Source organism: Equus caballus, chromosome 17 (genome assembly GCF_041296265.1).
Source record: "Equus caballus isolate H_3958 breed thoroughbred chromosome 17, TB-T2T, whole genome shotgun sequence".
In the NCBI taxonomy this organism is placed as follows: Eukaryota; Metazoa; Chordata; class Mammalia; order Perissodactyla; family Equidae; genus Equus; species Equus caballus.
In genome coordinates, this window is record NC_091700.1 from 97182754 (window position 1) to 97205800 (window position 23047).

At 40.8% G+C, this 23047-nt stretch overlaps 1 protein-coding gene across 4 annotated transcripts in view; it reads left to right on the plus strand.

The window, feature by feature from the left end:
• Positions 1-23047, plus strand: part of MYO16 (myosin XVI) — a 598386-nt gene that overhangs the window by 509832 nt on the left and 65507 nt on the right. For all 4 annotated transcript variants that reach the window (XM_023621818.2, XM_023621819.2, XM_023621821.2 and 1 more), the window contains exons 30-32: positions 5754-6000; positions 7889-8160; positions 21819-22901. In XM_023621818.2, coding sequence (XP_023477586.1) covers positions 5754-6000; positions 7889-8160; positions 21819-22901 — 1602 coding nt within the window. The remainder of the gene's footprint in view (positions 1-5753; positions 6001-7888; positions 8161-21818; positions 22902-23047) is intronic.

Below are 23047 nucleotides of genomic sequence, written 5' to 3' on the forward strand. Positions count from 1 at the left end.
GTGCAGGGCAGCTCTTGTGTCTGACCTGCACCAGTGAGACCTGGCATTGGGTCCCTCCAGCTGGTGGACGGATGTCAAATGGCTCTTGGCTTATGCAGGAGCATTTCAGTACTCACCTGGGCTCCTACCTGAGAACTAGCAAGACCTTTCCTTGGACGGTCACATATAATTCCCTGTCAGACCCTGGGCACCCCAAGGACACTCCCTGGCTAGGCCTCAGTGCTCTCTAAGAAGAAGTCTCTTTAAATGACTCCAAGCAGGCATCTCTTTCTTGAAAACCACGTCTGGTGCCTGAGAAACACACTCTGAGACCCTGACAGGTACAGCTTCTCCCAGCAGAACCACCCTGCCTTTGGCACCTGGCAGCCCCCGCTGGTGCAGCATCGGCCTTCTCCAGCCTCACCGTCCACTGTGTCCTCCAAACTCCAGAGTCACACATGTCAAGTTCTCTGCGTAGTCTCCCAAAGCCACTTCACCAGCCTGGAGGTCAGAGGTGGTGGGGGAGCCTCAAATGACAGAGGCAGCCCAGCGCCACCTCTCAGCAACTCTTGCTTCTCTCTGGCTTACAATGGTCTGACCTCCTTAACTTCGTCCTCCAGCAGTGTAGGGAGAGGCTGGGCTCACAGGTCTGTTTAGGACCACTGCCTTTGCAGTTCCTATTTGTATGGTCAGCCCCACAAACGGCCTTGTCATCTGAGCACCTGCAGCATCGACATCGCCTGAGAGCTGGTTAGAAATGCGGAGTCTCCCGCCCAGCCTCAGCTGAAACTCGGACGGGAGGGTCTCATTCCCAAGACCAGTGCTTAGCACCTGAGCGATGGAGCCAACCGAGAGTCCCATTTCACATCACGTTACACGGACACAGAACAGGGTATCGAGTTCTCACAGAAATTCTCCTTAACTATAACCAGAAGAAATGCACCCCGTCTTCCATCGGGGTGCTCATTAGAAATTTCTCTTCTATTTATTCACAAAGATTAAGTTGCTGTGCCCTACTGACCTGAAACAGAAGAAATGAGCAGAACTCTGGCTCTCTCTTCACCTCTAAAGATAAAAATTGAGACTGGTCTAAAAAAAATGGCATCGAGATAAAAACCATAATTTCATATTGCATAGATGAAATAATGGACATAAAAGCATTTTTTAAATTACAGGCCCTCAAATGCACCGCATTAATTATTGATTTTATTTTTATGTCTCTTGGAACAATTCCTCCAATACTTTCTGCTACTATGAAATTGACTCAAAATTTGTATAATCTGAAGTCATTTCCAGTTTTTTAAGAGTTCTCAATATTTGGAGGACAAAAGCTGTAATTTTTGGTCTTAAATGTAATCATTTTAATTTCAAGTTAATCCTAACACAGTTTCCCTCTGACTCTATATGTTTATTTTGTCCTGAATGAAAACTGTCTGTTAAAACCCGAATGCGGTAGGTTTGATAAAAGCGGTCTTTTGTGATCGTCAGAAAGACAACAAGTATCAATGTTTATTTGAAGCAAACTTATTTCTATTAGTTGTCTCTTATTAAGGATACCAATTTTTAGCAATTGGTGTGACATTTTTAAAGAATTTTAAAAGGCTGCCAGTATGAGGTGTGAGAAAGTGGAGTCCCCCTGAGGTGGGACCATAGATTCCTGGGTGCCTGTGAACCCAGTGGGTAGTGCTGCTGCAGGAAGCGGTCACAAGAGTCTGGCATAGTCACATAATCTTCCCTTTATTCCAAGAGATGAAACATCTTGAATATACCCTCACCTTCACCCTTCCAAAAGTCAATGTCTCAGTTTTTTTTAATGAAACAAGAAGAGCAAGCAAACAGATCAATTTGGACTCTTCTGCTTCTTGCTCTCCATGTGCCAGTCGCATGGTTAACACGTCTGCCTTTTATTCCACGTTTTATGCTCCTGGAAGTGTGGTTGTGCCTTTTACTGTTTAATTTTTCCCCTGAGGATTACTTCAGCATGACTCTGTTATAGTTAACGTAGTACAACTGCATTCAGAGTAACCAAACAGTTAGTATTGCTCTCTGAAAAAAAAAAAAAAAAACTTAAGCATTTTAGATATCTGCATATTATTTGCCTCTGAAGCCATAATTGCGGAGAATTCTGTCCAGCTTTCTACCTTCTCATCAAGGAAAGGCATCAAAGTGAATATCACAGCTAACTCACATTTATTCTTCTGTAACCTCGAACTATTTTAAGGCACTTAATGTTTTATAGGATGCCACTCTCCCTTACAGACAAGAATAAAGTGTCTTTGCTACACACTTTGGTTTTCCCTGAAATTAAGGCTCTTGTTATAATGTGAAGAACTCCTTCTAATCTTAGAAACTTAGAAGTGGAAGGGATGCCATCTTAGAGTGAAAAGGCCCATGTGGGAATTCCTCCGCCTGCACCTGTGCACAGTATCTATGGAAAGGGGCCATTTTGCCCTCTGGACATGCTCAGGGCCTGGGAGCTGACTTCTTTTCTCAAGGGATGACCTCATTCATTTAGTACCCTGTGCTCATTGTTAGAAAGTTCTTCCTAAAAGAAATAAAAAGGATCCAAGTTGGAAAGGAAGAAAGAAAACTGTCATTATTTGCAGATGACGTGATTTTATATAGAGAAAACCCTAAAGAACCCACCAAAAAACTATTAGAAATAATAAATGAATACAGTAAAGTCACAGGATACAAAATCAACATGCAAAAATCAGTTGCATTTCTGTATGCTAACAAGAAAATAGCAGAAAGAGAAATTAAGAAAATGATCCCATTTACAATCGCAACAAAAAGAATAAAACACCTAGGAATAAATTTAACCAAAAAGTGAAAGACTTGTACACTAAAAACTATAAAACACTATTGAAAGAAGTTGAAGAAGACACAAAGAAATGGAAAGATATTCTGTGCTCTTGGGCTGGAAGAATTAACATAGTTAAAATGTCCATACTTCATAAAGCAATCTACAGATTCAATGCAATCCCTGTCAAAGTTCCAATAACATTTTTCAGAGAAATAGAACAAAGAATCTTAAAATTTATATGGAACAACAGAAGACTCCAAATAGCCAGAGGAATCCTGAGAAAAAAGAACAAAGCTGGAGGTATCACACTCCCTGATTTCAAAATATCCTACAAAGCTTTAGTCATCAAAACAGCATGGTACTGGCGCAAAAACAGACACACCGTTCAATGGAACAGGATTGAATTAATAACCAGAAATAAACCCAAACATCTATGGACAGCAAATTTTCAACAAGGGAGCCAACAACATACAATGGAGAAACAAAAGTCTGTTCAATAAATGGTGTTAGGAAAACTGGAGAGCCACATGCAAAAGAATGAAGGTAGATTGTTATCCTATATCATACACAAAAATTAACTCAAAATGAAATAAAGACTTGATTGTAAGACCTGAAACCATGAAACTTCTGGAAGAAAACATAGGCAGTACACTCTTCAACATCGGTCTTAGCAGCATCTTTTCAAATAGCGTGTCTCACCAGGCATGGGAAACAAAAGAAAAAATAAACATGCGACTACATCACACTAAAAAGCTTCTGCACGGCAAAGGAAATCATCAACAAACTGAAAATACAACCTAACAATTGGGAGAAGATATTTGCAAACCATGTATCTAATAAGGGGTTAGCATCCAAAATATATAGAGAATTCATACATTTCAACAACAACAAAAAAACTATCCAATTAAAAAATGGGCAAAAGATCGGAACACTTTTCCAAAGAAGATATACAGATGGCCAACAGTCACATGATAAGATGTTCAACATCACTAATTATTATGGAAATGCAAATCAAAACTACAATGAGATATCACCTCACACCCGTCAGAATGGCTATAATTAACAAGACAAGAAATAACAAGTGTTGGAGAGGATGTGAAGAAAACAGAACCCTCGTACACTGCTGGTGGGAATGTAAACCGGTGCAGCCACTATGGAAAACAGTATGGAGATGCCTCAAAAAATTAAGAATAGAACTACCATATGATCCAGCTATTCCTCTTCTGGGTATCTATTCCAAAGAATATGAAAACACAAATGTGTAAAGATACATGCACCCCTATGTTCATTGCAGCATTATTCACAATGCCGAGACTTGGAAAAAGCAACCTAAGTGCTCATTGCTGGGTGAATGGATAAAGAAGATGTGATATATGTACACAATGGAATACTATTCAGCTATAAAAAAAGATGGAACCTCGCCATTTGCGACAACATGGATAGATTTTGAGAGTATTATGCTAGGCAAAATGAGTCAGACAGAGAAAGTCAAATACTGTATGATTTCACTCATAAGTAGAAGATAAAAACAAGAGCAACAACAACAAACAGGCACATAGATACAGAGATTAGATTGATGGTTACCAGAGGGGAAGGGGGGAGGGAGGAGGGTGAAAGGGGTGATGGGGCACATGTGTACAGTGAACGATGGCAATTAGTCTTGGGTGGTGAACGTGATGTAGTCTCACAGAAATTGAAATATAATGATGTATGCCTGAAATCTATATAATGTTATAAACCAATGTTACCACAACAAAAATAAATAAATAAAGTTCTTCCTCACATTGATCACAAATATGCCTCCCTATGATTTCCCTCTGGGTAGTCTGCTCTCTGGAGAGCTAAGATCGCATCTATATGGTCAGAGGCTATGGGAATGAGTCTGGCCTCATAAGCACAGAGATTTGAATCCTGACTCTACTGTTCATTGCTTGTGTTTACCTGGAGGAATTTTCTTAGCCTCATTAAACTGCTCTTTTTTGGGGTAGAAAATGGAGATAATGGTATATTAATTATCACTGAATTTTGGCATTAAATGATAGAATAAAGTGCCTAACATATGGAAGTGCCTTAAATGGTGGTCGTCTATCTATCTATCTATATATATATTTTTTTGGGGGTGAGGAAGATTTGCCCTGAGCTAACATCTGTGCCCATCTTCCTCTATTTTGTGTGTGGGACACCTACCACAGCATGGCTTGATGAGTAGTGTGTAGGTCTGAACCTGCAAACCCTGGGCCACTGAAGCAGAGCATGTGAACTTAATCACTATTCCACCAGACCAACCCTGGTGGTCATTATTTTTATTTTCAAGTCTCATACTTGTTACTGACATATTAGCAATTTCAAAGTGTATTCACTCACTCATTTCCCCGATTCTTACACATTTTTCTAGCCCTGCTTCCCAGGAGAGCAGGAAGGATGTTCTAGACTTCTATGCAATCTCTTTTCAAAGTCTTAAATGCAGTGTTAATTTTTCTAAGAGTTGAGTCACAGTCTTATTAACAATATGCCCATGACGTTTTCAAAGAATAACTCTAGGAGCCTCAGATGTTTCTGTTACAATCCAACAGAATGAGAGTTGATCTGTGTGTCCCAAAATGGTCCAGTTGAAGCCACACCCCAGAATTTTCTGGGGTGCTAACCTAGTTCTTTCCCATTGATTTTATTCCAGTCTATCAATATCCAGGCTGTATTACCAAAAGACGTGTGGAAGCTTCATTACAAATCTTACCTGCACAATCTCCTTCAGGCTAAAGATTTTTGACTCTAGTGTTATTATTACCGAATTTAGATAACTTTTTTTTTAACACAAAACTAGAATGTTTTAGTAAATTCTTATCCTGGGTTAATGTGTCTTATCTTATAGCTGCTCAGACATATATGTATTGTGACTTTTGTTTGGATGTGCCTGGGTTTCTCCCTTTTGCTCCTTTCACTGACCTATGATCATGTTCTTTTATGGAAGTTATAAGAGGATTTCTAGCACGCCAGCACTTGCTTCAGAAAAGGAGCATCAGACAGCAAGAGGTCACGTCCATCAACAGCTTTCTGCAGATTACAGAGGACATGGGGCTGAAGACCTATGATGCCCTGGTCATTCAAAATGCTTCGGACATTGCCCGCGAAAATGACCGGCTCAGGAACGAAATGAATGCTATTTACCACAAAGAGAAGTTGGAGGCCAGAAACAAGCCAGAGGAAGGAACCAAAAGGTAAAGACAGATAGTATGCAGTTTTAATTACCTCTGTAATTGATCTAATGGAGTCAAGAAAATTCTGATAGCCTTTACTGTAACGTTCAGTCAAATATGACAGTAGTTACAGGAAAAGGCATGTATGCATGCGTAGTTTGTTACTTGAAACTTCCTAGCAATCTTAAAGGATGCTTTTCCTGTGCTTTCTTTTCATGAAATAGGTGCCACCTGTGTTAGTTTAGTTATATGAAATAATTATTGCTTCATCCACAATGATTGCATGACTTGCCATTTTGAGCACAAAGTTTTAAGGCATCTAATATTTCTGTCTTAGCAAAAATATATAACTAGCTTCTTGACATATTTATACAAGTGTCATGTATATAAGGCTAACTCAAAGAAACTTCTGGAAATTTGAAAAAGAAAATGGACAAGCCACTCTGAAAACATAAAAGTAGTGAAATCAATGAATGGCTTTATATATTATATTTCCCTTAGTAAACGGTCACATTTTCTTTGCCAATAAGGAAAGCTTTGGGAAAAGCTTCTTATTTTAAAGTTCACTTTGGATGCTGAGTTTGAAACAGAAACGTGCGGACAATCTGGTTCTTCTCCATTTTATCACTCTTTCCTCTCCCTGAATGACGAGAACACCTCGGATTCATCACCTTCCCCAGGAGGGCAAGAATGGCTCCTTTCAATCCTAATTTGCGGTCTGGAAGATGTTTGTTTTTCCATAGGACCTTGGTAATATCTAGTTGTTTCTTACTGAAAATGACTCCCTTCGCCTGGACTGCCTATGTCAAATGATTTTTTATTAAAGTGGAAATGGTGATGTGTCTCTCGCTAATTAGCTTCAAATATCTCAGTGATTAAACACTGAAAAAATTCCCTTTGTACGGAAAACTGTAATTAAACATTACAGGGAAAACAAATTACCCACTGAGTGCCATGCTTTCATCTTCAGCTAGTTCATTTTCTACACGGGTGTCTGGCTCTGCCTTGCGGTAGATCCCAGCCCTGTTGGTGCTCTGCCACACAAAGATATAATTATAAAAACAAATGCTCGGAGACTCCTTGTGAAATGAATGCATTGGCATCTTGCTAGTACATGATTACATTGACATGTGAAGCCAGAAGGAATTTTTTAAACCAGATAACTATTAATTTTATATGACTTCCAGAATAGTATTTATTATTTTCTCTGCTGGAGCTTAAACAGCCACCCCAATTTCTCAATTTGATTATATATTCATTTGCCTGATATAAAATTAAGTGAAGTATTTGTTTATTTATTGAATACCAGCAGTTCACTTGGCATTGGGTAACCAGATGGAGTAACAGAAGAAAAATAATAATTCTGCACATAATTAAATAATTGCTGATGGAATTTAAATGGCAAAGGAAAAAGAGTGAGCCAAAATGTAAACCTTTGATAGTTTTAACTAGAGTATATACTCTTTTGCAAGGGGAAATGGTGATGAACTCCCAGCATTTGATGCATCAGTAACCCTCTATTAAGATGGATTTCCCAGAAATTATCATGCAGATTGAAATTCTGGTTTCTTGATTTGCTTAATAATCAGAGTGTGAAAAATTCATTCAGTGAATACCTGAGAGAAAATGTGGCACTCCTTAAGAAGTATGGCGTTTCTGTGAGATTTTTAAAAAATCATAATGATGACTCTCCAATGTGCTCATTTATAAAGCAGGAGCTGGAAGGATGGGCGGCTCTCTGGGTGTGCCAGGCACCAGAGAGCTGTGCACACATCCTCCAGCCACTGCGGGAAGGCTGTTTACCAAAAAGCTGTGATTATGCCTGCTTGAGCAGGTTCATTGTTAATCACTTGAATAATGCATCTGGGCCTCTCTGGTGGGGTGCTGTTTGTGTTTTGTTCCCCCCAAGAGCTGAAGACAAAGGTGGAACCAGGCATTTCCACTGCAGCTCCGTTCCAGTCCCCATGGCGGTGGACGGCCTGGTCCAGTCCCTGGCTGGCCCATCCAGCCGGTCTCCTTCTCTGCACTCGGTGTTCAGCCTGGATGACAGCGGTGGCCTCCCGTCACCACGGAAACAGCCTCCGCCCAAGCCAAAGAGGGACCCCACCACGCGGCTGAGTGCCTCCTATGAGGCTGTGAGCGCCTGCCTGTGGGCTGCAGCCAGGGAATCCGCAAATGAAGGTTAGCTGCAGAGAAGGAGGAAGCCACCTTGTTGGGTTATTGATGCTCTGACTTCCGGTCTTTGAGGGCCCCATGGCAGTATTATTGTCCTAATATATTTTTAATAGAAATAAATCCAATTGTTGGCTTTCCAGCAGCTCTTTAATCATTAAACATAAATAACATTTATTTAAATCTCTAAGCCTCTTAGGGAAAAGCTACTTACGTATTATTTCCTTAACTCCCATCCCAACTTCAACATTCAATGAAGATCCTCAAACCTGAACAATTCAGAAAGTCAGTCGCTAGTCCATGTAAATTTTCACTAATTAAAAAGCTAAAAAAATTCTTCAGGCTTCCCTCTTATCACAATCTAATTAAAAATTAAAGCTGCTTTATCATGCAGTAAGTGAAACAATTCATGCAGAGGAGAATCAGGGCACCACAGAATTCAGTTCATGAAACTTTTGGGACTAGATAACAAAAGTGTCTGCGTTGGTGGTCTACAAATATTTCTGCCAAAAAGGGTAAATCACAGCTTATTCTCAATCAGAGCTCTCGTAGATTAGTTCATGTGACTATTATTGCTTAATTATTAATTTTTAGAATTATGAAAAATAGAGAAAGTTTTTTCCAAACAAACAAAACTATCTTTCCTCGTGCATCTCCCATTCTAGTGGGGGAAGACAGATGTTAATTAACCAATAAACAAGTGAATACGGGGAGTATTTTAGAAGGTCGTTGCTGCAGAGAAAAATAAATATGGTAGAAGATGGTAGTGTAGGGTGGGGGGTTGAAATTCTAAAGGAAGTGGCTACATAGGTTTTACTAGAAAATATCATCTGAACATAGGATGGAACACAATTCCTTTGGTAAATAAATGAACCAAAAATATAAATGCACAGCAAAGCCATAAGGTCACCTTTGAGAAAAGATGGCCGACACCATGGAAACGTGCAAAGACCATGGACCAGAAGCCTGGAGCAATGAGTAGACCCTAGCTTGCTTCAAAAATGCTTTTTATCGGTAGCTTTAAGAAAGAATAGATCTTTAGGAGAATTTTACTAAAAAGCAATGTTGCTGTTGTAATGTATGAGTCATATTACAATAATACTTAGATGGAGCTGTAGGAGAAATTCATAACTTGGGGGAGAAGAGTCCCAGCGTGTGTTTTCAGTGTCATGGTAATAAGGACAACAATGAAAGGTGAAAAATGACGTGAGGGAAATCGTCTAAAAGGGAGTCTTCAGGTGGAAACAGATGTGAACATAGAGGTAAAACTAGAACGGGGCTCCAGAGAAATATGGCATCCTCCCAATGTACTACACCAAATCGAAGAGATTGACACTCTAAACAGATCATAAATATACTCCCTGAGAAAGGAGAATAAATCACATTTCAACCATTATTACCTTTGGAACTTTGTACTGGATTTGTGGTATGGATCTCAAAAAGGTATGATTAAAATAAAAAGGATTATTTTGGCATACGGGAAGAGGAAGAATAGTATCTAAAAGGATAATACTAATGAGATGTGGAGCATGTGAAATAAAGACTCAAGATAGCATCAGAAATTGGAAAAAACAATACAAAACAAGATTGAAAATTGCAGTGCCTGTAAGATGGAGCACCATCCAAATTTGAACAAGCTCTATAAATTTGGATAATTAGGCCTCAGAACAGACTATAAAGTCTGAAAACACTTTCCATTGGTATGCACGTTAAAAGATTTACTGGGGACCAGCCCAGTGGCGCAGAGGTTAAGTTCGTGTGCTCCACTTCAGTGGCCTGGGGTTCACCGGTTTGGATCCCAGGCATGTACCTACACACCACTTATCAAGCCATGCTGTGGCAGGCGTCCCACATATAAAGTAGAGGAAGATGGGCATGGATGTTAGCTCAGGGCCAGTCTTCCTCCGCAAAAAGAGGAGGACTGGCAGCGGATATTAGCTCAGGGCTAATCGTCCTCAAAAAAAAAAAAAATAAGATTCACTGCCCTGGAGTTGAGATTTTGGGGTAATCAAGTGCCAACTAGTGACACATTGTGAAAGGAGACAAATATTGAGGATAAAATCGTGCTCTATAACACGGGCAGCAAAAAAGCGTCAATTAAAAACAAGCTACTCAAGAACCATAGGAGATAAAAATACATGTAAAAGAAACTAACAGAAACAAAGAATAATGAAGAGGTAGCAAGAGACTACAGAGGTAAAACTCTTAGATTCCTTTCTTCCTGGGGGGGATCACAAGGCTCACTGTTCAAAACACACGACTACAAGATTTTTATGGAAAATTTGGGTTCTTAGAACCTAATGTCAGCTCACATGTGACTCTGAGGTGCTTATGGGTGTCTCTCCCACTGAGTCCCACCCCAGGGAGCTCACATTTTGAAGGTTTGTAAAAGGCAGAGTCGATGTCTCAGTTCCTTTTTTACTATCTATATTATGTATTCTTTCTTACAATAGATGATTCCTAAGACCCAGTGACTTTACACCCAGCCCCACATCTCTGGGCTGGAGGTGAACTTCTGTGCTCAGGAATGTGCTCTACATTGCATCTTTAAGATTAAGAAAGTTAACCTGCTTAGTTGGACAGAGCAGCTGGGCTGGTTGGTCTTGTAGCATTAGGAGTCAGGGGCCAGTGGAGAGACTTATTCTCTCAGGCTGTCAGTGCTGGAGATTCCTAACCCATAAAGGCAAAGGTGGCTACACCCATATGTGACAAACCAGCCGTCAGCAGTGGCACTGGTCCCATTTATGACTTTGTGACAGGAGCTGAAGGTGGCCCAGTAGAACAATAGTGGAATCGATCGTAGCACAGACATTTCTCTCAACACTACACCGTTCTAGTACATTCTCAACCTGTGTTGTCCAGTACAGTAGCCACTAGCCACATGTGCCTATTTAAATTTAAAATAATTAAAATTTAAATTTAAAATTCAGTTCCTCAGTCATTTGTCATATTGCAGGTGCCCAAAAGCCACAGCCAAGGAATGTCCTGTCACCACAGAAAGTTCTATCAGTCAGCAGTGATTCTAAATGCTTCGTGTTTTTGCCACAGGGGCAATACTCAGCTTTTTGCACCTGATATTATATGTCACAAAATTATCCTCCCTCTGCAAAAGATAGGAAGAAAACTGGATCACTATTTAAAATTTCATAAGAACAAGGACCAGAGCTGAGCTCAGCTTATTATCTGAGCCATTCCCTGTGACCTATTAAAAAATTGACTTCAGAGTCTTTTCTTTTACAAATAGAGCTACCAATCAGTTCAGGAGGTGGTAGAGGGACAAGAGATCTGACTGGAGAATGGAGACCAAAGATCTTAGAGAAACCAACAATCCGGCCACGTTACAGGTGGTATCTTCATGCCCAGTCCTGTTCTGATTAACACATGCCCTTCCTATAGGTTTTCATCCAATAAACATGCTCATAGTAAAGAGGAAGGATGGAAGGCTCATTTTTTTTCACTACTTTTGTGCCTGAAAAGCTTGAAACACTTTTATGGGTCAGTAAATTTTAATACTTGTTTGCAAACTATGAACAAAGTAGAGCCAACTATTTGAAAGTACTATTTTTTAAAAGTCTGGCAAAGAGTGACCAGAAAAGGAAGAACAGGGCCCTGGCTTCACTTTCTCTTTACTGAGGAGCTCCCAGCTCCAGTGCCCTTCTGGAGAGCTGATGCTCTACTCAAGGTGCAGCCTTTCTCCCCAACACGGTGGTAAGTGAACCGTGAAATGGCGGAAGACAGGTGTCTCTTGGGCAGCTCTAGGCTCCATCATTTCATCCTTCTGTGATGGGACTTCCACACTCATCCTCCCTCAGGCTCCAGCAGCCCACTCCCTAGAAAGAATACCTTAAGGAATCCACAATTTTTTTAAAAAACTACTGTACAACTCTATTCTCAACAAAACACAGTTTATACCTACAGATACAAGAATGGTTACCTCTGTGCCTAATTCGGAAATAACATTGTTTCTTTTCTTTTTCTTTTATGTCTTGTTTACATCTTTATTCTAGAACAGCCCTTGACACATAGTAGGCACTCAGTAAATATTTATTGAAAAATAAATACATGTTATGGAAATATATTTCTTTGTGCTGCTTTCATTAAAGCAGAATTAGCTTCTTATCAATAAGTCAAAAATGAGCACAATTTGGCAGGATTCAAAGGGTACATCTGAGATGATTGGTCAGACTTGGTTTGTCAGCATATTTTTAGCAGAAGCCCTTGTAATAATTTTTTCTATTACCTGATATTTCTCAGAAATTAGGTCTCCCGTGAATGCTGTCCTGAGAATGTATTTCTGACATAACAGGAGAACCTGATGGCGTGTTTCTCAACTTACGACACATTTGCCCATTCAACACATATTAATTAAGTGTATTCCCTGAGCCTGGCTCCTTGCTGAAGGCTTTGGAGACCAGTGGAGGAGATCAATGTGCAAACAGACTTTGAGAGAAGCAGAGTGATAGCAAAGAGAATAGGAGGGTGTGGAAGACAGAGCAGGAGGGCTAACCCCTGCTGGGACCCGGCAAAGAGTCAGGAAGGACGTGTAAGCCGCATTACACACGTAGGTGCAGTGCAACGGGTAAAGATTAGGTGAGAGCAAAGGTAATGGACTCCTCCCACTAAAAAAAATGTTAAAACAAGGTTGAAACGTATCACAGCTCAGTAGAAGCCTTATTTGTACACTTTGTAGCTGGTTGTAAATCGATGCTACATACACTCGTGTACGTGCCTCCAGCTAGCCGGCATTTATTTAGGCATCCTTTATGTCCAAGGCCCTGTGCCAAGAAATGGACACACACATATTTGTATTTTCTTGATGAAAGAGCTTTTCATTTCTTATTTCTCACTATTTAAATAGGTATGTACCTTGTTTTCAATGAGAATGGGGCCAAATAACTTATATCCTGGTGGAAATTGTGGCTTAAAAGTCACTTGACATTCCTTAGCAAAAAACTTAAAGGGAAAGTATTTTGTACAAGAAAACTTTTATCTCCTAACAGAACCTAAAAATGACGCTAGATCATTGCATGGTAGCTCAGATAAGAGTCAAGTTCATGAAATGGTGACGGCTTGACAATGTGGCATTAACCCTTAAGTTACTGTTATGACACCGGGACCTGCCCTACAGGTGTCTTGTGACCATGAAATGTCTCCCTGAACCTAATTCAAATTCACATTTTCAAGTAGTCGCAAATGTTTTACCCATAAATCTTAGGACTAAAAAAAGAATTAAGAAAATTCTTCTTTTTTTGTCCATATCCAACAGGACTATTCTTTCTTTACTTTTAATTTCTTCGTTTTATTGAAGCATAATTGCATACAATATTCTATTAGTTTCCTGTGTACATCATAGTGATTTGGTATCTATCTACATTATGAAATTATCACCACAATAAGACTAGTTACCATCTGTCACCATACAAAATTATTCTTACACTATTATTGACTATATTCCCTACGCTGTACATTACATTCCTGTGATTTATCAATTTTATAACTGGAAGTCTGTACCTCTTAAACTCCTTCAAGTATTCCTCCTGCCCCTGAACCACTCCTCCCTCGGGTAAACACCAGTTTCGTTTGTTTCTTGTATCTATGAGCCTGTTTCTGTTTTATTTTGTTTTTTTCACTTGTTTTAGTTTTTTGATTCCACATATAAGTGAAATCATATGGTATTTGTCTTTGACTTATTTTACTTAGCAAAATAACTTGTAGGTTCATCCATGTTGTCACATATGCCATGATTTCATTCTTTTTTAAGGCTGAATAATACTCCTTTGTATGTATATGTATATATATATATATATATATATATATATACACACACACACCACGTCTTTATCCATTCATCTATTGATAGGCACTTAGGTTGCTTCCATATCTTGGCTATTCTAAATAATGCTGCAATGAACATGAGAGTGTACATATCTCTTTGAATTAGCGTTTTTGTGTTTTTCGGATAAATACTCAGAAGTGGAGTTGCTGGATCATATAGTAATTCTGTTTTTAATTTTTTGAGGAATCTCCATACTCTTTTCCATAGTGGCTGGACAATTTACATTCCCATCAACAGTGTACAAGCGTTCCCTTTTCTCCACATCCCACCAACACTTGTTACTTTTTGTCTTTTGGATAATAGCCATTCTAGCAGGTGTAATGTGGTATCTCTTTACGGTTTTGATTTTCATTTTCCTAATGATTAGTGATGTCGAGTATATTTTCAAGCGCCTGTTGGCCATCTCTATGTCTTCTTTGGGAAAATGTCTATTCAAGTCCTCTGCCCATTTTTTTTAATTGAGGTCATAATAGTTTATAACATTATGAAATTTCAGTTGTACATTATTACTTGTCAGTCACCATATATGTGTGCCCCTTTACCCCTTATGCCCACCCTCAACCCCCTTCCCAGCTGGTAACCACTAATCTGTTCTCTTTGTCCATGTATTTGCTTATCTTCCACATGAGTGAAATTATGTGGTGTCTGCCTTTCTCAGTCTTCAAGTCCTCTGCCCATTTTTTAATCAGGTTGTTTGTCTCTTTGATATTGTTATGTAAGTTCTTTATATATTTTGGATACTAACCCCTTATCAAATGTATGTTTTGCAAATATCTTCTCCCATTCTGTAGGTTGCCTTTTCATTTTTTTTGATGGTTTCCCTTGCTGTTTATTTTTGCTTTTGTTTCCCTTGCCTAAGGAGACTGATCCAAAAAATAAGACCGATGTCAAAGACCTGACTGCCTATGTTTTCTTCTAGGAGTTTTATGGTTTCAGGTCTTACATTCAAGTCTTTAATCCATTTGAATTTATTTTTGTATACGGTGTAAGATAGTGGTCCAGCTTCACTCTTTTGCATGTGGCTGTCTAGTTTTCTCAACACTATATATTGAAGAGACTGTCTTTTTTCCATTGTATATTCTTGCCTCCTGTGTCATAAGTTAATTGAGCATATATGCATGGGTTTATTTCTGGGCTCTCTATTCTGTTCTATTGATCTGTGAGTCTGCTTTTCATGCCAGTACCATACTGTTGTGATTACTATAGCTTTGTAGTGTAGTTTGAAAGCGGGGAGCATGGTACCTCCAGTTTTATTCTCCTTTCTCAAGATTGCTTTGGCTATTCAGGGTCTTTTGTAGTTCCATACAAATTTTAGGATTCTTTGCTCTAGTTCTGTGAAAAATGCCATTGGTATTTTGATAGGATTACATTGAATCTGTAGATTGCTTTGGGTAGAATGGGCATTTTAACAGTATTAATTCTTCCAATCCATGATCATGGTTTATCTTATACATTTATTTGTGTCATCTTCAATTACTTTCATCAGTGTCTTATAGTTTTCAGAGTATAGGTCTTTGACCTCCTTGGTTAAATTTATTCCTAGGTATTTTATTGTTTTTTGATGCAATTGTAAATGGGATTGTTTTCTTAGTTTCTCTTTCTGAGAGCTCATTATTACTGTATAGAAATGGAGCTGATTTCTGGATATCAATTTTGTATCCTGCAACTTTACTGGGTTCATTTATTAGTTATGATAGTTTTTTGGTGGAGTCTTTAGAGTTTTCTATATATAGTATCATGTCATCTGCAAATAGTGGCAGGTTTACTTCTTTCTTTCCAATTGGGATGCTTTTTCTTTCTTTTTCTTGCCTAATTGCTGTAGCTAGGACTTCCAATACTACGCTGAATATAAGTGGTGAGAGCTGGCATCCTTGTCTTATTCCTGATCTTAAAGGAAAAGTTTTCAGCTTTTCACCATTGAGTATGATGTTAGCTGTGGGTTTGTCATATAGGGCCTTTATTATGTTGAGATACGTTTCTTCCACACTCACTTTATTTGAGAATTTTTATCATAAATGGATGCTGAATTTTGTCAAATGCTTTTTCTGCATCTATCAAGATGATCATGTGATTTTAATCCTTTGTTTGTTAATGTGGTGTATCACAGTGATTAATTTCCAGATATTAAACCCTCCTTGCATCCTTAGAATAAATCCCATTTGATCATGGTGTATGATCCTTTTCATGTATTGTCGAATTCAGTTTGCTAATATTTTGTTGAGGATTTTTGCATTTATGTTCATCAGGGACATTGGATGTAGTTCCTTTTATTGTGGTGTCTTTCTCTGGTTTTAGTATAGGGTAATGCTGGCCTCGCAAAATGAGTTTGGAAAGGTTCCTTCCTCTTTAATTTTTTGGAATAATTTAAGAAGAATAGGTATTAACTCTTCTTTAATGATTGGTAGAATTCACCTGTGAACTCATCTGGTCCCAGACCTTTGTTTTTTGGGAGTTTTTAAATTACTGGTTCAATTTCATTACTTGTAATCAATTTATTCAGATTTTCTATTTCTTCATGCTTCAGTCTTGAAAGGTTGTGTGTTTCTAGAAGCTTATCCATTTCTTCGAGGTTTTCCAATTTGTTAGCATATAAGCATTTTTAGTAGGATCTTATGATCCTTTGTACTCCTGTGGTGTCGGTTGTAACTTCTCTTTTATTTCTGATTTTATTTATTTGGACCCTCTCTCTTTTTTTCTTGATGAATCTGGCTAAAGGTTTATTGATTTATTGATTTTGTTTATCTATTCAAAGAACAAGCTTTTAGTTTCATTTGATCTTTTCTGTTGTTTTTTGAGAAGAAAATTCTTAATTTAAATTCATTTTTAATAGCCCTTCAATCTATATTTGCAAATGAACTCTTAGCAGGTGCTTGTGTGGACACACACACACACACACACACAAAGAAATAGCCATAAAATAAAATTAGACTATAATTCTCCAACTGTGGTTTTTTAATTTTAGTTTACGAAGAATGAAGCTTTCTAGTCTCCACTCCCAGAAATTATAATTTAGCAGTTGTGCAGTCTGACTGGAAACAGCACTATTTACATTGTCAGTAAAGCACCCCAGGTGATCTGATATTGCTGAACCCCAGACCATACTCTAAGAAACCCTGTTCTATCACTCATAATTAATTCCTAGTTGTACAGTAATAACAAGATGATTATGATGATAGTAGCTGACACTTATCAAGTGTTTATTATGTGCTGGGCATTAAGCTAAGTATCTTCACTCTGTAGAACTACCTGATAACGTGGGACTATCATGACTCCTCTTTAGAGAGGACACTGAGTTAGGGAGCAGTGGTGTAACCTGTCCCATGTCACATACCCAAGCTTTGGATCCAGGCAGTTGACTCTAGAGGTCAGTCTCTCAACTGCTTCCTAGTCAGCCATGCTACTTTTATTTATAGTAGTTTAATACAAAAAAAAAAAAAAAAACCTTTTTACTGCATCTAAAGCAAATCTTTAGGGTCTATCATAACAGTTATATATTGTTGCTTAACAACTCATCTAAAACTTAGTGATTTAAATAAAGTGCAATCATTTTATTATTATCGCTCAGGTTCTGGGTATCAACTGGGCCCATCTGGATGGTTCTCATTTAAGGTCTTTCATGAAGTGGCAGGTGGTAGCTGGAATCATCTGAAAGCTGGTCACTCACATGTCTGGTGCCTCAGATGTCTGAGGACTGAGACTGCTTGGGCATCTTTATCACAAGGTGGTCTCTTCACATGGTTTGTGCAGCATGGCAACTTCAGGGTAGCTGGACTTCTTACGTGGACAATCGATGTGTCAAAGGCACAAGCTCCAGGATAAAGAACGCCAGATGGATGCTATTTTACCTTTTATGAGCGAGCCTTGGAAGTCATGCAGCATCACCTCCACCACATTCTACCCATCAGGCAGTCCCAAAGGCACATCCAAGTTTAGGACGAAGAAATAGACTCCATCTCTTGATGGCACCAGAAACATTATTGTGGCCAATTTTTGAAAAATGCAATCTGTCTCAGTCCACATTCTGGGAAAAACAATTCACTTCCTTCCCACTAACAAGGTACACTCACCTCTCCCCCAGACTCCCGAAAGCTTCATCTATCATCACATCAGGCTCAAGCCCAAGGTCTAGATGTCATCATCTACGTCAGGTCCAGGTATCCTGGCTGCTCAGGAGAGCTCCTCCAGTATGCCCCTTTCTATCTGAAGACAAGTTACCTATTTGCCACACAGTAAACATACCCTAGAGGGACAGGTGCAGGATGCTCCTGTTTGAAAAGGGAGAAGTCAGGTTTCATACAGCAGGCAGTGGTACAAAGCAGTTCTAAACAACACCTGGGCATATGTTGCATGCACCTTGATTAAGATTTGCTTCTGGTGCCTAGAAATGATTTCCTGTGGCTCTTAGATCCATGTTCTGGAACCTTGGCTCACCTTTGAATTTTAATGCCTAATCTGCAAGAGGTGGCATGTTTGGGGCTGGTAGTTCTTTCAGCCTGCTTCCTGCTTATAAAATTTTGAGGCACCAAAGCCTCTTTGTTTTGCACTGACTCTGCCCCTTTCAGTGCAAGCTGATTCAATTCCTTTAAAAGCTTTGTGAGTTTCTTGCGAATCAATTCATAACCCACTCCATTAGTCAAAAGCCACATCCATAAATCTCTGAGATTTCTTCTCTACTCTACTCTGGCCTTTCTGCAAGTGGAGAAATACTCTTGATGTTCTTAGGAGTCTTGTAGTTTTCCTGCCTTGAAAAGGTCCATGAAGTACCACCTTAAATCTTTCCAAGGTCTTAAAAAAGGGTTTCATAACGATGATCTTGGATTCATCATTAGATAATGTTTTCCTGAAAATGTCCCAGATTTCATCTTTCCTTGGAAGTCATTTCTTAACTTCAGGATTATTTGCCATCTGGACAGTCTGGCAGTGAGAAACCATTTCATTTTCAAACCCAGAAAGTCCTGGCTCCTTTACAATTAATAGTTCTTTCTTTAGCTTATCTCTTTACTGTCACGTTTTACTATAGGCAGCTAGAAGAATCCAAGAAGCAGCTATTGCACTCTGCCTGAAAAATCTCCTTGGCTAGATCATCCATTTCCTTAAGTGTGTTTTCTATTTAGCACATTACTGCAGGTGACAGAGTCACTAAACTTTCCAAAATGGCACAAAAAGAATCATGTTTCCTCCAGCTTCCAATGTCTTCCTCACTTTCCTTGAAACCTCATCAGGAGCTTTCTTGAACATGACCACACTTCTGCTAACAGTCTCTTCAAGACTCCTCCAATTTCCCAAAGTCACTGCCACAACTTCAAAGTTTTTCACAGGAGCCCTCTGCTTCCAGGTGCCAATATCTGTATTATTGCTCTCTGTTGTCTATTGCCATATAACAAACCTCTTGAAAATTTAGTGGCTTCAAATGACAACAAAGATTTTATCATTATCTCTCTCTTATGTTCTGGTCGTTGGCTAAGCTTGGCTACACGGTTCTCACACAGGCTCTCACACAGCTGTAGTCATACACTGGCTGGGGCTGGAATCGTCTGACAATTCAGTCCACTACATGTCTGGTATCTGAGTTGGGAAAACCTGGACAGCTGAAGGTTGGAGCTGATGGGATCCCCCAGCATCTCTCTTACCTCTGTGGGGCCTCTCCACTTGTTCTTCATAATATGGCTGCTTCAGGGTAAAGAGAACTCTCACATAGAGATCAGGGCCCCAAGATGAGTCCCAAGACAGTGAGAGCCAGGCAGAAGCTGTGCTGCCTACAATCAGCCTCAGAAGGCAGGTGGCATCCCCTTTGCCATATTTTGTTCATCGGGAGCGGTCTCAGAGACCATCCCAGTTTCAAGGTTCTGGAAGAGCATGTGGGACTGAAAATGTTGTTGAAGCCAGTTTCAGAAAATACAATCTGCCACAAATCCTTTAAATTATTCAAATCTTTGAACAACTCTATAATACTAATGTTAAAAATTTGTTTGGTTCATTAACTTTCTAGGAGAAGCTTATGAGCTGCCATGCTTTAGCACATTGAAAGCCTTTGGAATAATGCTTATTAATTACAGACTTGTACATTTTTCATATTTTCTGCTCTTCAAAGTTGGCTGCTTTTGGGAACCCTGTGTAATACTGGCTTGCAAAGATGTCCATTGAGTTAGAAAATTAACTTTGTTCTTTCCCATTCTCATTTGGATGTCTCCCATTTGTTCCATGTTTACAGTGTGCCAGAATCTGAGCTAAGCACTTTACATACAATATCCATCTATTTTATTCCTCTGAGATAATTACTAATATCACTATTCTATGCATGACTATACCAAAGAAGAGAGAGATTTGACCAAGACCTCTCTTAAAATTATAATTTGCTCCACTGCCACTCACACAAACACACACACACCCTTTTTGTGGTCCATTGTTTCTCATCCTCATAGCATGTATGACTTTGAAACACATTATAGCACTTACTCATTTGTTTTATTTACTTTTTTTTTTTATTATCTGACTCTCCCCACTAGAGCAGAAGAAGGTATGCAGAGGAATACATTTTCTCTGTATTCACGAAGGTGTCTCAGAAAAGACTGGTTGACTGGACTGCTAAATGAATGATTGGATGAATGCTCATACTAAAATTTGAATCCAGGCCTATCTGGCTTCACAGCCTTCAATTTGAACCATTAGATTTCATTGTCTCCCCAAAACTGGGGACAGAGACTGCGTCATAGGTGCAGTCATAGTGAGACAAAAACCTGGCTGCCTCAGTTAAACAACTCAGGAACTCCACAAAATTAGATGTGTTTATATCAAGAATTCCTACAGTTTAGTAAAATACCAAATTAGGAAAATAGTTCAAGATTTTTTAGAAGTTTAGATACTTCAGTAAAATGCAATTTTCTAAAATTAACATCTGTTTCCAGAAAAATTATTTTTTAATAAAATACTATTAGAATTTATAGTAAAAATATATTAGAAAAAGAAGTCTTTTGGAATTTCTTTTTTTCAAAACATAACCTTTAATAATTGTTTTAGAGTCATATTTAAGTAGGTTTTCTCCCTCTTTCAAAATTAGTTCTTACTAATATTACACTTACTTGTTTTTCTAAATATCTCCCTTTTTTCAGTTTAAGAAGTTTCCACTTAAGAAGCTCTTAGTGAAATGTTATAATCTTGATTTCTCTGTTAAATGTTTCTGTTAAGGATTCAAATACACTGATTAATCGTAAAATCCACCCTAGGCATCATTTATTTAAAATTCTTTAAAAAATCTCTCCATGCATGGAGGTGCTCTTGTTGATGTTTTGTTTTGTTCATATTATTTTACTATCAAGCTTATGCATTTCCTGCAGGAAGCATCCATATGCCACGAATTAGCTAACCTGCTTGCTCTCCCTAGCTTTCTATTTTCTGCTCTGTAAAATCCTTACGATCAGTTCAGCCAACACATATTTCACACCTGTATCAGGCCCCAAGAATACAAGTGTGAGAGTTTCCAGCCGCTCATCATCTGAAGTGCCCTCTCCCGCTGCTTCGCCAGGCCCTTGCCCTCGGCAGATGGCTGAGGACCCTGGGCCGCCTTGCTGTCCCCCTTATGTCTTCCTCAACGGGTGGGTGGAAAATGTCCTGCAGCGCCAAGATCAGAACTCAATTTCTCATTGGCAGTCTCGGGAAGGGTCGGGGGAGCCGGGATCCTGGAGGGCAGAGGGATGCAGGCCTGGTCCTCGCAGCGGGAACGCGCGGGGGCTGCGCGGGGAAGGGCGGCTCCAGCCTGCCGGTCCGGTCCTCGCGGTGGTGGGGTCCTGGGGTCTCGCTAACCCTTCCTGTCGCTTCTTTGTCCCTTCCTCAGTTCTCACCCGGCCCCGACCGCACAGTGATGACTACAGCACCATGAAAAAGATTCCTCCTCGGAAGCCCAAACGAAGCCCCCACACCAAGCTCAGCGGCTCCTCGGAGGAGATCTCGGGCGGCCGGCCGGGGGCAGCGGGGGGCGCGGGCGCGCGGCGCAGAGGCGGCCCGCAGCGCGCCCCGGGGGCTGTGCCGGGGGTCCCTGCGCCGCCCGCGCCGGCGCCCGAGCCCGAGCCCGTCTACATCGAGATGGTGGGCCGCGCCGGCAGCCCCGAGCAGGCCGAGGCCGTGTACGAGGAGATGAAGTACTTCGTGCCCCTCGAGGACGGCGGCAGCCGGGCGGTGGGCGCCTCGGAGTCCGCGTCGCCCCCTCTGCTGGGCGACGGTCGGAGCCCCAGCTCCCTGGAGGACGGCGATGCGAGCGGCCAGGCGCCCGGGCCCTGCAGGGACGCGTGCGACATTCCCGCCCCCTTCCCCAACCTGCTGCCTCACCGGCCCCCGCTCCTGGTCTTCCCTCCCACCCCGCTCACCTGCTCCCCCGCCTCCGACGAGTCGCCCCTGACGCCGCTGGAGGTGAAGAAGCTGCCCGTCCTGGAAACCAACCTCAAGTACCCCGTGCCGTCCGAAGGCGCGAGCCCTCTGTCGCCGCAGTATTGCAAAAACCAAAAAGGGGACGCAGCAGACAGGCCCGCGTCCCCCGGCCTCCCGGTCTTGAACGGGGCCCCCAGGCTCTCGCCGCCGCCCACGCCGCCGCCCGCACACTTCCCCTTCCCGGCCGAGCCCGGTGCGCCCGGCGCGGGGACGGCTGCCGCCAGCCCCGAGCTGCCCAAGGGGCAGCAAAAGCCGAACTCTGCTCTGGCCGCGGGGCCCTGCGGCTCCTTCTCCAAGATTCCTTACTCCCCCGGGAAGGCAGCTAGAGCCGACCACAGAAAGGCCAACTCCAACTCGTCCTCTCCGGTGCCCTACAGCCCCCCAAACTCCAGACGTCTTGGCAGTCCTCTGGACGAGCTCACCAGTCTCTTCAACTCCGGTAGGAGCGTGCTTCGGAAGTCTGCGGCGGGAAGGAGAATCAGGGAACCCGAAGGTAAGCAGGAGGGACCAGGATCCCCCTTTTGCACATTGAGATAGGTAGGTGGGTGGGTGGATGGATGGATGGATGGATTGATGGATAGACAGATAGGTGGAGGCGTATGCACATACACATATATAATTAAAATAATGTTTGAGGTG